This window comes from Engystomops pustulosus, chromosome 8 (genome assembly GCF_040894005.1).
Source record: "Engystomops pustulosus chromosome 8, aEngPut4.maternal, whole genome shotgun sequence".
In the NCBI taxonomy this organism is placed as follows: Eukaryota; Metazoa; Chordata; class Amphibia; order Anura; family Leptodactylidae; genus Engystomops; species Engystomops pustulosus.
In genome coordinates, this window is record NC_092418.1 from 92,593,494 (window position 1) to 92,608,334 (window position 14,841).

The following is a 14,841-nucleotide window of genomic DNA, read 5'->3' on the forward strand; positions in this document are numbered from 1 at the left end:
AGAGCAGGTTGTCCCCCTCTCCCTCCCCCCTCTTTATAACCCATCCTAAATAGATGAAGCACTTGTGACAGACTAGTGGATTGTAATGGTTATCCAGTCATGCTGGTTCCCTGGCTACAAGTTCTAAAGAGCTTATGTGATGTGTGGAGGGTGGGAGTTTATTGCCTCAGCTGGAGAACACGCCTTTCTTCCACAACTAGCTGGATAAGAAAAAAAAGACATCCACTTGGCTACTTAAGGAGCAATTCACATTGGTGTCACTTGGGCCAGCTCTCTGCTTGCAGGCTGGTCCATACTCTCCATGAGACAGCGATGGGGGGATTCTACACAATGCACAGACCTGCTGCTCCTCTTCTCCTCATGGGTCTGTTCTTCACTTTCTGCATCCAGACCTCAAATTCCCAGGGTAAGGCTCCAGACTGTTTATCACTGTGTGACCCTGTGCTTAGGACACTTGTAGCCCTAATGTAGCACTGTCTCTAATACTGTCCCTCATAGGATACAATGTTACCTTATTCATTTATTGAGTAATATAGTTTGTATCATTTTATGGTTTAATAATAAGAATTATATTTATTTATATAGCACACAGATTAATAATTATCTTTATTTATATAGCGAATTTTTATTCAATTCTTTACGAATAATAACAATTTATTCAGGTGTAAATATAGCAAGATGATAGTTACAAAGAATTACAGTGAATTATAAGGTCAGTTGAATCCATGATTCCATCAAATTGCACATATCCAGTATGGGTTGTATCATTTTATTACTGTATATGTGATTGATTTTTAGTGTAACCTATAGATAACCTTATATTTTACGATCATATCGTCCTTCATCAGTGCACAATAAGTAGAGTAATTGAACGTCCTCTATTCATCTAAATTAGATTTTATTTTTGGTTCCTATTATTATAAATTATGATCTATCATTATATATATAGTTTTTGTATTATGCTGCATATCTTATCACTTTTATAACATATTATACTAACCGGCCATCTATGTCCATAAATCCTTCTGCTCTGCCATAAACTATTTTCCAATATATTTTATGATAAAATATTATATCACATTATCTATAACTACTCGTACAGATGCGTCAAGGCTTAAACGCTTGTTTACCTGCATTCCTATGCAAAGCCACATGAATTAACGTATGAAATGACAAACTCAGCTCTGCTACATCTGCCTTCATTTTTTTTATTAATATGATTTTGCATCAGTTTTTTTGACACCTCCTTTTGCCTGATGGGATATCCTGGATATAACGGTGCGATCTACCCATGTGATCGGCGATATTATCTGGCTGCACTTATCACATGTCATATGTAGTAGCTCCGTGCACTTGCTTGGCCTTGGATGCTGTGGACCATTTTGCTTTAGGTCTGATGTTTGGACCAGGGAGACTGATTTGCCCCCAGTCAGAAAGCTGCCAGTCTCGACCTGAACAGATGTTAGAAGCGCTTGAGGCACAAAGCTTCTCTCAGCTACAGATTGCAAGTTTAGAAAGGAACTTTTTTCCCTGGGCTTTGTGGTTGCTTAGCAGCCGGCGCTAGCATGTGACCAGCAGAAAATCCAAGGAGTGCGGTCCGGTGCCCCTAATCTATCTGTGCCGGAGTCTTCCCCACATTGTACAGAATCTGCGCTCCTTGTCCTGAGAACAACCTATTTGCCATACACTGAGAATAATGCGGCGGTGTTGCCTTTGCTTAGCTGCGAGGTAGAAATTGATTTAGTGGGTGGCATAGACATATTCCCAGTGTAATCAGCTTTCTTTTCTCAACTCTTTGTATAAGCTCCTTATAGAGAATCAAGTAAGTAATTATACATCAAGTGCAGGGGAAGGAGCCGGTCACTGGAGGCTTCATTCACTTTGCATACATTGGCCCACATTTATTAAAGCGTTTGCGCCAGTTTTCTGTCTAACTTTGCACTGAAAACAACGTGCAAACTGCTTTTACATGTATTTATAAAGTGTCTGCGTCAATATTGTGTTGTGGCCACACTATGTCCGCCCTGCAACAAAATTCTGCACATAAAGGGGAATTTAGTTACTGATCTGGCGCCCACTGCACTGCTCGGGAAGTGTGCACCAACTTTTTTTGGCGCACCTTTAACATAGAGGGCACAGCACATTTATTACAGCGTCTCGACAGAATTGTGTTGCGCCCTCTTTGTTAAAGGTGCACCAAAAAAAAAGTTGGTGCACACTTCCCAAGCAGTGCAGGGGCGCCAGATTGGTGAAGACCGTGTGCCAGTATTCATTACTCTGCACATTAGTGAGGCAAACTTCACATAGTACAGATTCCACTACTTTTGATAAATGTGGTCCCTAACTTAAGGACACCCGACTTACAGATGACTCACAGGGTACAGACAGACCCCTCTGCCCCCTGTGACCTCTGTGAAACTCTCTGGATGTTACTTTAGTCCCAGGCTGTAATGATCAGCTGTAAGGTGTCTGTAATGATTCTTTAGTCATAATCCTTGGTCCTATGACTTTAAAAATCAAATTGTCACTTAAAAAAATAATTTTGTCTGTTGATACGATTATAAAATATACCAGTTCTGAAATACATACAAATTCAACCTAAGAACAAACTTATAGAACCTATCTTGTGGATAACCTGGGGACTGCCTGTATATGTAAGATGTGCAACAAAAAACATGTAGCAGAGCTGAATTTCCAAATCAAAGAGGGATTGATACTGAAGTCAGAACCTCTTCTTCTGACACTATGGGTGGGTGTTCAATATTGACATACAGACGGAAAAATTGTGTTTTTCCCCCCCTTGTTGCACCAAATTTATTGAGTGTCAGCAGTACAATATTGGTCCTTTTTTTTGACACTCACAAATTTTTCTTTTTTTGGGCACACAATTTGGGTGGTGCTTGGGTACTTTTCTTGCTAGTTTTCTTACACATTTTTTGGCACAATTTTTTGCTTGAACTGCAAACAAAAAAAATAACTGTCCAGGAGTGCGAGGCAGTTCTATGCCTTTTAGATTCTGTACCAATTCATTAACCCCATGCGCTACAATCTAACATCCCAGTGAAAATTATAGCATGATTTGTGTGCCAAATGTACAGTTCCAGCTTATAGAATCTATACGTAGAATCTATAGATATCCTAAGTATATGTTTACATCACCCTAAATCTCTGATCTATGCATATTTCATATGTAGAAATAGCCTCCTTGAAGTACATGTATACTGTACCTCAGAGTGTAACTTATAGAATATCTATACTGTTACTTGTTTTCCTTTTTCAGACCTGCATTGTTCACCTGTTGTGATTAGTGATGAGCAGACCTGATAAAGTTTAAATTAAGCCAAGTATAGCCAAACCCTGTTAGGGTCCGGGTTCTGAGCGCCCAAGATCGTGGGTGTTAACCTGTTAAATGCCGATGGCAAAGCCACCAATCCCAGTGTTGCATAGGTGCCACCATCTTCAAGATGGCCCCGCTGGTATGTAATTGCCAGAATGGAAGCACCACATTGATTTGGCCAAACCTGCAAAGGTGGGCACAGACGCTAACTTTGCGTCCTGCTCAACACTAGAAAAATGTGCAAAATTGGGCACTACTACAGATAATCCCGGCCATAGACTTTATATGCAGATAAACCAAATGAGTTAATTTAACAGTACTGACAACTATATTATTTGGTGGTCTCCCCTCTCCTTTCATTTGGGGTGTTGACCAATGTCTGAAGTGTCTGATAGCAGGCTGCAGAATCATGGACAGAACCTAATATTTCTGAGTAGGGTCCAGTGCCGGTTCTTTGAATCTGGCACATGGCTGTGCCAACACAAATGGGACCATATGTCAAAAACCTGTACTATTACTTTACATTCAGATTTCTGAAAACTCCTTCTTCTCTGCAATAAAATCATTGTTGTATAGAACCCAACTCAAGTCTGTTGCTCATAGTTCTAGTGAAAGTGATTACAGGCGGTCCCCTACTTAAGGACACCCGACTTACAGACAACCCATAGTTACAGACGGACCCCTCTGCCCCATGTGACCTCTGGTGAATCTCTCTGGATGCTTTACTATAGTCCCAGACTGCAATGATCAGCTGTAAGATGTCTGTAATGAAGCTTTATTGATAATTCTTGGTCCAATTACACCAAAAATTTTGAAACTCCAAATGTCACTGGGGCAAAAGAAAAAAAATTGTCTAGAACTTCCATTATAAAATATACAGTTTCGACTTACATACAAATTCAACTTAAGAACAAACCTCCAGACCCTATCTTGTATGTAACCCGGGGACTGCCTGTACTAGGAAAATAATTTATTCACTTTCCTCTTCCTAGAACTATTTTCTTAGCTAATATAACTAGACAATGCTGTAATCAGGATATACAATGGCTACACATTGTTAATTGTGCTGTCCATAACCTTATTATATTATATGATAATCAACATCCGTAAAAGTGTAGAGCCCGAAACTGGCATCAATAGAGATGCTTCTTTTTCACTTCTAGAAGACAATGCATAGAAATCTGACAAACAAAAGTTGTGCCAGGATAAATATTCCTGCTGGCAAGGATTAAACTCAATAAATTAGGGCAATAATCAGGGCATTGATACCTTGCATCATCGGAAGGTTGGCACAGGATGGCAATAGACTTCCATAGAAACTTCTGTCTGGGACTTGATTGAAGAGGCTATTGTGCATTTACGGACATCATAAATTTCCCTATAGTATTATGTAATACATTATAAATGCACAGTAATAGGGAGCTGCCAACATTGTGTTGGGGGGGAGGGGGTGTTATGACGCTAAACTCGGTTTAGGAGAAAATATACCCTTTTAGTCGTCTGGACATACATAAAACAAGAGTACCATCACTATTCATCCCCTATAAAAGCAGATTGGAGGACATGCAACACCTTATGTAAACCAGCTGTTAGGGCACTTTTAATAAATTACCTTTAACACAAATATCAGTAAACTTTCAAAGTTTTAGTACCGTATACACTTGAGTGTAAGCCGACTCGAGTTTAAGCCGAGACCTCGAATTTTAACACAAAAAAATGGAAAAACCTATTGACTTGCGTATAAGCCGAGGGTGGGAAATGCAATGGTCACAGCCCCCCCCCCCCCAGTATATAGTATACCAGCCGCTGTAGTATATAACCTGCCTGTCCCTGTAGTATATTGCCAGCCAGCCCATGTAGTATATAGCCAGACAGACCCTGTAATATATAGCTAGACAGCCCCCTGTAGTATATAGCCTGCCAGCCCCCTAATATATAGCCTTCCAGCCCCCTGTAGTATATAGCCTGTCAGCCCCTGTAGTATATAGCCTGTCAGCTTCCTGTAGTGTATAGCCTGCCAGCCCCCTAGTACAGTGATGGTGAACCTGGTGGCACTCAGAGCTCTTTCTATGGGCACTCAGGCCATCACCCAATGAGTTCACCAAACACTTCCAATCTTCCTGCAGTCCCAGGCAAATTAAGGGATGCTGCTTTCTCAGTGCTATTCGACACTTCGTTGGCTGTTTGGAACTGTGGGAAAAGTGAGGTTTTGACAGAACTGCATTATCTTTAGAGGTCATCATGCTGGACCCGACCATTGTTCCTTTATAGAGAGACCCTGGAGAGAAGCTACAATGATAATCTGAATTTGCCCTCCTTCTTTTAACTGGTGGCCTCAGACCGCCAATACAATTGAAAGATGTGAAAGAACAGGTAGCAATAAGTTACTGCTTAAAATTTCATGTTGACACTTCACGGTAAATACGTGGATTTCGGTTGTAGTTTGGGCACTCGGTCTCTAAAAGGTTCGCCATCACTGCCCTAGTATATAGCCTGCCAGCCCCCTGTACTATATAGCTTGCCAGCCCCCTGTACTATATAGCCTGCAGCCCGCCTCCCAGTATATAGCCTGACATCCCCCTCTAGTGTATAGCCTGCCTGCCCCTTGTATTGTATAGCCTGCAGCCCCCCCAGTATATAGCCAGCCAGCCCCCTCTAGTATATAGCCTGCCAGCCCCCTGTAGTATATAGCCAGACTCTGTCACGATGCCTGTGAAGGGCCGCGGGGACACGGACTCGATGCCAGAGCCATGAGGGATAGAAGTGGACCTGTCGGGAGGGGCGTCGGAAGGAGAGTACACATTTGTTTTTTTCTTTACTTGTGTATAAGCCGAGTAATGGTTTTTCAGCACATTTTTGGTGCTGAAAAACTCTGCTTATACTGGAATATATACGGTAACTTACTAAATATAACAGATACTTCTTGCTGGGTAGAAAATTAGGTCATATCTTTAATTTTTTGCAAATATTAACCCATAATATACAAAAATAAGGCACTTGGGATAGAATCACACATTTATGAGCTCTGGAAACTGTATGCCCAACTGTTTTCCCAGCTGGCAAGTCGGCCAACCGAGCAAACAGTATCTCAAATCTTCCACCATTCTGCCTGCTGTTACTTGAAATTAACAATAAAATACAAAGGAAAAACGTTACAAAAACACATAACATTTCAATAACGTAGGGAGGAAGGCCAGCTTGAGTGTCGCCTCAAAGAGGGAGAGAAAATGAGTGATAAATCATATAAACCCCCACGTCCTGTAGGAGAGGAAGACGTCATGAGGTAAGCAACAGGAGAGGGGTGAGAGCACATCTTAAAGGCACAGATCACCAACCCTATTATAGTGCAATAGTACCCTAATTAACCCTTTCACATCTAATAACATCAGCCCCCAGTCTAGGGGTACCTTCCTTAATTACCACACATACTTGTGTTCATAATTGGGATTTACACCTATTCATGTCTCCTTAACTGTCAGTAACTTTCCACTATTGATAGAGAGTTCACAACACAAAATGCATTCCCAGAAATGATAAATATCAAAGTGCAGCATAAAATACCACCCTATATGCACAAAGGGAACACGACTATCATCAGCATTGTTCCCCTCCCCATTCTCCCCTTCTCCAAGCAGCATTATTCCTTTTCCCAACCTTAGACATGAGTATTGTCACCTTTAGACCTTTACCCTACTGATTGTTCCTCTAACCACCCTTAACTAATGGCATCACTTTATTTCCCATTCCGTCCCCTCCCCGACTGGCAAGAGTATAGAAGTGCTAGGGAAGGAAGGAGAAATAAATGGGGACCACATTATAGATTGAACATAGTGTACTATCTGCAGGCATCATGTTATAAAGCAGGAGGAGCTGTTCAGTTTGAACATAGTGTCTTATCTGCAGGCAGCATGTTATAGAGCAGGAAGAGCTGAACAGATTGTACATAGCATCCTAGCTGTAGGCAGCATGCTATAGAGCAGGAAAAGCTGAGCAGATATTACATTGTATCCTATTGCAGGCAAGTAATTATAGAGCAGGAGGAGCTGAGCAGATTGTACAGTGTGCCCTATCTGCAGGCAGCATTTTATAGAGTAGGAGGAGCTAAGCAGATAGTACATTGTGTCCTATCTACAGACAACAAGTTTTAGAGCAGGTGGAGCTGAGCAGATTGTACATTGTGTCCTATCTGCAGGCAGCATGTTTAGAGCAGGAGGAGCTGAGCAGAATGTACATAGCATCCTAGCTGTAGGCAGCATGTTATAGATCAGGAAAAGTTGAGGAGATATACCATTGTGTCCTAACTAGAGGCAAGTAATTATAGAGCAGGAGGAACTGAGCAGATTGTACATAATGCCCTATCAGCAGGCCGGATATTTTATAGCAGGAGAAACCGGGCCGTTTGTCATACATCCTATGTGCAGGCATTTTGATTTACAGCAGGAGGAGCTGAACAGATTGTACATAGTGTCCTATCTACAGTGGCATGTTATAGAGCAGGAGGAGCTGTACAGATTGTTCATAGTGTCCTATCTGCAGGTAGTATGTTATAGAGCAGGAGTAGCTGAGCAGATTGTACATAGAGTCTTATGTGCTGTAGATTAATATAGAGTAGGAGGAGCAGAGCACATTGACATCTAATTTTGTAACTTGTCATTTTTGCATCTTAAATCCTGCTCATGTCGACTTAGGAGTCCCGAGGGTGGTCTTATCAGTGTCTGACCACTTTCCTTGTATACTGTGATAGCTGACAGCCGCTGAAAAGGATCACACATAACAAAAAGGGCAACTACTGAACCAGTGAACCAGTGAATTTGCTCCAGAATTAGTGAACATTCATTGTGATTATTTACGACCCTGACAGTTCTTAGTGTTACATGCAGGTAACCACTTCATATTCTTTACACGATGCACAATATTTCATTGTACACATCTCACACAGACAGGTTTCTGCCTTTTATCCGACTTAAGATGACTTAAAGTTCTTGGATACGGTAGTCACCGCACTAGATAATCAGACTAATTGAGTATTAGCAGCGTCTGTGACCTGGCAGGAGCATCTTGTTACTGGCAGCACAAAGGTGAAACCAGATGGCTGTAGCCATTGCAATGACATAAACACCTCTCTCCACACCATATCATGGGCATTATGTATGATTCATAAGTGAGATGTATGTTATATAACATTCTTATGTCATTTGCTATGTATTAAATGATAACATCTGTATCAGATGATACTCAATGGATATATTGTAGGTGAAATAAATTTTAATATTTGAAAAAGCATTGAGCTGTGACTGGTGGTAGGAAGCATAATTAAGATAATACCCCAAAGGCACCTTAAGTACCTAAACCCTCTTTCTTTATGACCCGTAATTAACTTACAAGTAATCATAAAAAACCATAACCCCTGATATACGGTAATAAATTAACAACTTTCAACTTCCTGTTGGGTGGCAGCTATTTATTTTAGTGGCAAAAATTTAACAATGTATAAAACGTAGAAAAATAAGGCACATCACTTTCAGAGCGGTCTGCCCAGAGGGGTACGCGTTCGGGACTACGGATTTCCAGGCATTCTCAAAAGTTCCTTCACCTTCCGTCAGCTGCGACTTGGAGGTACATCAAGAACAGAAAAACATAAAACAAGACAAACACTCAAGCACACAAGCAGGTAGCCGATAGGGAGGAGAGTGGGGCAGTTGTCAGGGCACAGGTAAAAGAGTAAGAGGGTGGTAAAGGAACAACCTATAAGGGAGAATTAGGAGGTGGGGAGGAAGGAGGGCAATACACATTATTATTAAATTTAGGGTTATATGATACAGGACAGGCGAAATAGTAATCTGATTACTCTGCAAAAGCAGTGACTGATAGTGAGAGTCCTGATAACCCCACCCACACACAGTGATTGACAGTGAGACTCCTGATTACCCCACCCACACAGACAGTGATTGACAGTAAGACTTTTGATAACTCCGCCCACACAGTGATTGATAGTGAGAGTCCTGATTACCCCGCCCACACAGACATTGATTGACAGGAAGAGTTTTGATAACTCCACCCACACACAGTGATTGACACTGAGAGTCCTGATTACCCCTCCCACACACAGTGATTGACAGTGAGAGTCCTGATTACACCTCCCACACACAGTGATTGACAGTGAGAGTTCTGATTACCCCGCCCACACACACAGTGATTGACAGTAAGAGTTTTGATAATTCCACCCACACACAGTGATTGACAGTGAGAGTCCTGATTACCCCTCCCACACACACACACACACACAGTGATTGACAGTAAGAGTTTTGATAACGCCGCCCACACACAGTGATTGACAGTGAGAGTCCTGATTACCCCACCCACACACATTGATTGACAGTGAGAGTCCTGATTATTCCGCACAAAGTGACTGACAACTCTCTCTACATCAGTGTGTATACAGAGAAGAATAAGAAAACAGTTTGGGTTGGCTCACCAGCGTTCAATTTACCACAAAAGAAAAAGCAAATCCATATCACCTCCAGCCTCTCGTTAAACAGAAACAGCACGGAACCCACCTCGTATATTGAGGCAAAAATTACAAAAAAAAAGATCCAACGATCCGGCCTGATTCCAATCCAACTTCAATTTTTATTGATTACAAATCCATATCACAGTGTAATTCCATAGATCCTACGCGTTTCAAACGGACAAGCCGTTCTTAGTCCATCACTACCATATCATCATAACATGACTAAGAACGGCTTGTCCGTTTGAAACGCGTTGGATCTATGGAATTACACTGTGATATGGAATTTTAATCAATAAAAATTGAAGTTGGATTGGAATCTGGCCGGATTGTTGGATCCTTTTTTTTTCAATTTACCACAGCTGTGCAAGGGAACAAACTTGGACCAAAATGGCATACACGAATAGAAAGAGGTTTGCCTGCACTAGCTGGTAAAGTCCAAATCTTCAATCTTTATTAATGAAACATTCATATTCATAAAATCACATGGGGAGATTTTTCTGAGGTTTCTTAGAGCAGAACTGTTGTAGTTGCCCATGGCAACCAATCAGCGCTCATCTTTCATTTTCCCACAGTTGTTTATAAAATTAAAGCTGAGCTCTGATTGGTTTCCAGGGGAAACTTGAACAGTTTTACCTCAGACACTTCTCTGACAGACTCCCCCACAGTCTTCATCACACTGGTCATAGGCTAGGTTCAATCAATGCGTTTTAGAGCACTGAAGCGCTCTTATCCATGACTGAATAAGCTCTTCATTGTTCTAGAAACACGTGGACTGAACCTACCCTTTTTTTTACCAGCTAGTGCCAGAAAACTTCTTTCCATTCGTGTAGGCAGAGAAGGCTGTCAATCAATAAGTACGGGACAAATCAGCAGAACTTATCTAGAGTTCAGCATTTAGAGTCAACCTTTTTTTGCAATCTTAAACAAACCTATTTACTGATGGCCACCAACCCAGTTGGTTCCTATAGGCAATAACTTGGTTATAGTATTTTAAAGGGGTTTTTCATCGAAGTCTGATCAGAGGGGGCTACATCCCGTCACCATAGCTATGGCTCCGATTAAAGTGGATGCAGCCCCTAATGAATGGTGTCAGATTCGATGTTTAGAATTTTTAGAAAACTCATCCGTTAAACGATAATGGCTTATTGATAACCCAGGCTAATGTTTTGCCTGCACTATATCTGATTGTTATCTTTCGGCTGCATTCACACAGGCGTATGAGAGATGTATAAACGGCCAACGTATATACATTGAATATACGGCCCTCATAGACACCAATGGGTGCACAGCGCCGTACGGGAGCGATATGGTGCAGCACAAATGCGGAACTGTATCGTTCCGTACCCCGGGAAAAGATAGGACATGCAATACGGCGCCGGGCCCCATGTTTCTCGATGGATAGGAGCGGGGGTGAGCGTCCTCCTCTCCCCAGCGCCGACATGTGCCTACCGTGCTATGGTACGGCGGGCACACGTTAATGTGAATGTAGCCTTAGATGAATATATTTAGGATGTAATTGCTCTTTAAGAAGTCTGCGGCTCTATCTGTGGGAATGTCAGAATCCACTCTCTACAGGTGGCAGAGGCTATAACTGGGTATAAACTGGATATATTTTTCATTTCCCCATGCCTTTCCAGGTTGCCTGTAATAATTTACTCTTGTGGGGTAGTGAACCACATAAGGAATTTGCAAGTTCATCACCTAATGTTACAAAAAAGACAAAACCTTTAGAAAACTGAGTTAAAATTTGAAAGTAGTAAATGAGAGGATGGCAGGTCAGATTACTTACTGCTGGAGTCACTAAAAACCAAGAGGCAAAGTCCAAATTAAAGAAAGTATCAGTGGCAAAGTAAAGTAAGATTGATGTGCAACTGATGAAAAAAAACTGCCCTCTCTCAACAAGACAGCCTTGAGAGTCCTTTCACGTGTTGAGCCGAAGGGAAATTTGAGCAAAGAAATCCTCCTTTAATCCAGATTTACTTTTTCATATGCATTTTTGCAGGAAATGAGGAGATTTCAGTTTGTGGTGTTGTCTAAAATCTACACATGTAGAACAGATCTGACAAACTTTTATAGCTTGTAAAAAAACATTTACAACTGAAAATAGAAAAGGCTCTAGGAAAATAAAATAGTTTTCTTGTTTAGTATCTGTCACAGAAAGATGGTTTCCTACATTGCTCATACAGCACACATTCATCATTAATGTGTGCTGTATGATCAATATAGGAAACCATCTTTCTGAGACATAGATACAGTACACATGAATGATGGTTGTTATAAAATATATGGCTGTTCCACATCTTCATGACATCAGATGTCCAAGATGGGTAGAAAGGGGCTGTGTGCTTGAAGCTGACCGGCAGGGCCAGCATTAGGGGGTGGCAAACTGGGCATTTGCCCAGAGCCCCCTGTCCTAAAGGGGCTCTCTGTATGTGGACTTTTGTGGGCAGAAGATGTATTGCTTTTTTAATACCCCTTGGTTGAATGCCCGGGTGAAGATCCTTATCATCTATCTCCTGTCTATATATATATGTCATCTATCTGTCTAGTCTAGTTATCTATCTCCTATGATTGTCTTAACATACTACTGTTTGTAAACTACAAGGTGTTATTACTGTGCAGGGCTAAAGGAGCCTCTTACTGACTTTGACTGTTCACAAAATAGTCTTATTTTGTGTCCCCACTTTTAGTTTTGCCCATGGCCCCATAAAGCCACATCTTCCTTTTTTATGATTAACACATGCGTGCTCAGATAAACCAAGTGTGCATGTGTATATTGGAAAGGGAGAGTTAACATAGAATGTTGCATATACATTTTATATTGATTTAGAGTATTCAGCACAGCATACAAAAAGATTCATTCTAGTTATCAAATCTAGTAATTACCAACTATAGATTTAAAAGTGTAACTAAACCTTTGAAACACATTCAGAAATGAATAGTGCAAGTAGACTTTGTAATATACTTTACTAAGGAAAAGTTTTGCTCCTTTCTTCTCCTGTAGTGAGCAGTGTAAATGAAAGGTGTCTCAGGCTCATTCACAACAGAGAGATAAGGACGGTAGGCTAAATACGAACATTTCACTTGACAATTCAGCTCTGTAAGGAGTTAAGTCATAAGAACTTTATCAGCTTTGCCTTATCTATCAGCTTTCTGTATGATTAGGGGATGGATATGGAGACTTTTTGTATGGTGTCAAAAATGTGTAGGATGATAATAAAATATTTTATGATCCCTGCCACAGCTACTAGAGGATGCATTGCTTCAGCCAGTGATTTGCTGTGTGGGAATCGCCAAGTTTTTCCTGTGTGCCCAATGACAGCTGGAAGCAGAGTATAACCTGTACCCTGGTAATAGCTAGAACAAAGCAAAAGAGAGTTGGGAAGACTTTTATGTTAAACTCTATGTTTAGGAATATTTCTGTTCCCCTGGAAATCCCCTTAAAAGAGTTGTGCTAATTCTAAAAGTTATCCCTGAACTGTCCCATCTACTCTCTATGAGACTGCTGAAAGAACAAGGGTGCTGTGCGTGGTCATCTTCAGAGCGAATGGGGAAGCAGTAGACTTGTTAGGACCTCCGATTTTTATGATAGTAATCAAACCCCTAAGAATTAGCAGGTTATCTTATCCTTTGGGTGTGGGATAACTCTTATTCTTGGCATCAGGGGTGAACAAAAACTCACTGCTGCCTGAGCCAAGCTATAGAACGGCACCCTCTCTGTCCCATCTAGTAGTCATATATCAGATAATATTTTTAGTAAATAGGTCACATCTGGTCAGTGAAGTATGTTTGAAGAGGCTATTGCCTTTAGAAGAAGAGCGTGATTATCAGCAGATCAAAACCAATAAGATTTAGAGAGATATATATTTCTGCTTTGTATTTCTGCTACAGAATATAGAATGACCTCCATGTCCTGTAGGTTGGGTCATCTGAGAAATCTCATTACTAAGGGACCTTCTGATATCGCAACCGGTTTATATGTATATATAACGTTTAACACTTTCTGTAGAGCAAAAACTTAAATAGCCACACATTCTCCACTATTATTCTTCCTCATAGGTAGATACACCTTTATACTTACCTAAAGATGAGTCTGATAAGCTTCATTGGTCTGGTCCAACTGGTGCCTGGACGTTGCTTCAATGAAGCCGGAGTAGTCCGTACTGGCTTCATTGCACCTATGACACATGTAAAGTGAAGCTGGGATGTACTACATCGGTTTCACTGAATGATCTCCAAGAGCTCTGGACCAAGGTATGTATAAAGTTTTTTTTTTTTTTTTGGGGGGGGGGGCTGATTAGAAATAGTAGAGGGTGATTTGCAACACTTATACGCTAGTTCACAAGGTGGTTTAGGCATCTTCCCTTTAAGAGAAACGTTGGTCAAAACTCACATATTTGGAGAGAACAGATGACTCCCTTATGTGTATGGGGATTGCATGACTCTCCCATGACAGATGTTGTCAGTGAAACAGAAGTCTCAAAACTGTAGTATTTATACTTTGCTGTCATAGACAGTAAGCCAGATACGTGTCTACTCTCCTTTCCGTATTAAGGACATAGGACACTGAGGTGTGCATGCATGTGAGGGTGAAGACAGGAGGAATAGCTGAACATTGACAGCTACTGGAATTATCTGGCCAACTATTTCTGGCAGAAAATCATCTGATATATTTTGGAAGCTTTGGGCCTTGTAGAAGATACAATGATCTTGCTGTATAATTTAGCACGTGTCCTCTGTAATACCGATCGCCAGCCAGCGAATGACACGTGTGATTGTGACATATCCCATCTCTACATTGTCACTGATTTACCGATTCACACTTGCAAATTCATTACGGGAAGTGTTTACACGGATGCAAGAGGGTAATTGGCTCAGTAACTAAAAAGGCCGTCAGCTAGTTACAGGTTAATGAACACTGCAAGTAGAGAGCCTCTTAGTAAGCCATCAGTTAATTAATGATCTATATCTAAGGATGACACTTCCATCCTAT

General features: G+C 41.1%; 1 protein-coding gene across 5 annotated transcripts in view; it reads left to right on the top strand.

Moving 5' to 3' along the window:
• The first annotated feature begins 200 nt into the window (after positions 1–200).
• The window catches only part of LRP2 (LDL receptor related protein 2), a 144,697-nt gene continuing 130,056 nt past the window's right edge, over positions 201–14,841 (top strand). For all 5 annotated transcript variants that reach the window (XM_072121786.1, XM_072121787.1, XM_072121789.1 and 2 more), the window contains exon 1: positions 201–406. In XM_072121786.1, the coding sequence (XP_071977887.1) occupies positions 313–406 (94 nt within the window). In that variant the 5' untranslated portion in view covers positions 201–312. The remainder of the gene's footprint in view (positions 407–14,841) is intronic.